The sequence below is a fragment of the Aegilops tauschii genome, chromosome 7, assembly GCF_002575655.3.
Source record: "Aegilops tauschii subsp. strangulata cultivar AL8/78 chromosome 7, Aet v6.0, whole genome shotgun sequence".
Lineage (NCBI taxonomy): Eukaryota > Viridiplantae > Streptophyta > Magnoliopsida > Poales > Poaceae > Aegilops > Aegilops tauschii.
The window spans coordinates 265895228-265897186 of record NC_053041.3 but is presented as its reverse complement, the minus strand read 5'-3'; the positions used below and the strand labels follow the sequence as shown (position 1 = coordinate 265897186).

The 1959-nt window shown below is 41.4% G+C and overlaps 1 protein-coding gene across 1 annotated transcript; it reads left to right on the top strand.

Annotated features, from left to right (window-relative positions):
- Positions 1 to 351: 351 nt before the first annotated feature.
- LOC123494904 (uncharacterized) lies at positions 352 to 1748 on the top strand. The gene is made up of 5 exons (XM_045231406.1): positions 352 to 579; positions 670 to 855; positions 1039 to 1102; positions 1310 to 1521; positions 1677 to 1748. The coding sequence occupies exons 1-5, from the start codon at positions 352 to 354 to the stop codon at positions 1746 to 1748; spliced, it is 762 nt and encodes a 253-aa protein (XP_045087341.1).
- Positions 1749 to 1959: the final 211 nt, after the last annotated feature.

Genomic DNA, 1959 nt, shown 5'->3' with positions numbered 1-1959 from the left:
GAGCTGGAAGGATTTATGGATAGTGTTGCTAAGTCTTGGAAAATACCTTCTAGGAAGGGACACATAACTGCTAGAATTGCTGATAAGTTCAAGTCTCTTAGAATGTGCCTTAAAAGATGGAAAATGAATGTTTCTAAGTTGAAGCTCCTGATTGGTAAATGTAATCATGTTATTTTGCTGCTGGATGACTTGGAGGAGTGGAGGCCTCTGTTTATTCAGGAGCTTAACTTCAGGAAAATTGTCAAAGTGCACCTGGAGAAATTGCTACATTTGCAATTCCTTTATTGGAAGAAAAGGTGTACTATCAAATACATTAAGGTGGGAGGGCAAAATACAAAGTTTTTCCATGCCATGGCCACTGAAAGGCACAGGAGGAATTCTATTGCAAGTCTCAAATTGCCTGATGGAAAAGTGATAAATGATCATGCTCAAATGGAAGGAATCATCTGGAATTGTTTTAAAAATAGGATGGGCACATCAAGAGGCATTGTCATGGGCTTTCACCCCTCTGATCTCATCACCCCTGTGGAAGGCCTTGACATTCTCACCAAACCTTTTGAAAAAGATGAAATAGACAAGGTGGTTCAGCATATGCCTGTGGATAAAGCTCCAGGTCCTGATGGCTTTAATGGCCTGTTTTTCAAAAAATGCTGGCATCTAATTTCTTAGGACTTTTATGAGCTAGCTCAGGAATTCTATGAGGGTGGTGCTATCATGGATAACATTAATGATTCTTACATTACTCTTGTACCTAAAAAGGTTGCACCTAAAGAGGATGGAGATTATAGGCCTATTTCTCTCACTAGTATGGGCCTGAAGTTTCTTTCTAAAATGGCAGCAAATAGGATTCAAGAGGTGGTCTTGTAGTGCATTCATAAGAACCAATATGGTTTTATTAAGAGCAGAACAATCCAGGATTGTATTGGCTGGACTTTTGAGTATTTGCATCAGTGCCATCAATCTAGGAGGCCAATTGTAATCCTTAAGTTAGATTTTGAAAAGGCTTTTGACTCTCTGGAACATGAGGCTCTTTTTCAGATTCTTAGGCACAAAGGTTTTAATGAGAAATGGATTCTCTGGATGAAGCAGCTGCTAGGCACTGGTACTTCCTCAGTTCTTCTTAATGGTGTCCCTGGGAGAAAATTTGTTTGTAAAAAGGGGGTCAGGCAGGGTGATCCTGTCTGTCCACTTCTCTTTGTTATTGCTGCTGATCTGTTACATTCTGTCATCAATGACATGTTTAGAAGAGGAATTCTCCAACTGCCTATCCCTTGTCATGACCAGGATTTCCCTGTGATCCAATATGCAGATGATACCTTAATCATCTTACCTGCTGACAGGATTCAGCTCCTGGCCCTGAAAGATATGCTTCAAGTGTTTTCTCAGTCCACTGGCCTTGACGTCAACTATCACAAATCTTTCCTCATCCCCATAAATGTTGATCCTATTGTGATGAATGATCTTGCTGTTGCTTTTGGTTGCCAGATAGGAAAGATGCCTTTCACTTATCTTGGGCTGCCAGTGGGAACCACAAGGCCCAAAATGGTGGACTTTTTGCCTCTGGTGGACTGTATGGAAAGAAGAATGACTACTAGTTCATGTTTTCTCAATCAAGGGGAGAGGCTTCAATTTCTGAACTCTGCTCTGTCTTCAATGCCCATCTTCTTTATGTGCAGTTTGGCTGTTCCAGCTGGAATCCTCAAGCAGTTAGAGAGAATTCAGAGGCAGTGTTTGTGGAGAAAGAATAGAGATGAACCTGCCCCCTCTCTTGCTGCTTGGGAGCTCATTTGTAGGCCAAAAAACAGGGGTGGACTTGGTATTCTCAATCTGGGGATACAAAATGTTGCCTTGCTGCTCAAACATGCTAGTAACATCCTCAATAAAAATGATATTCCTTGGGTATCTCTCATTTGGGACTCTTACTACCATGGAAGGGTGCCTCAAGGAACATCTACTTGT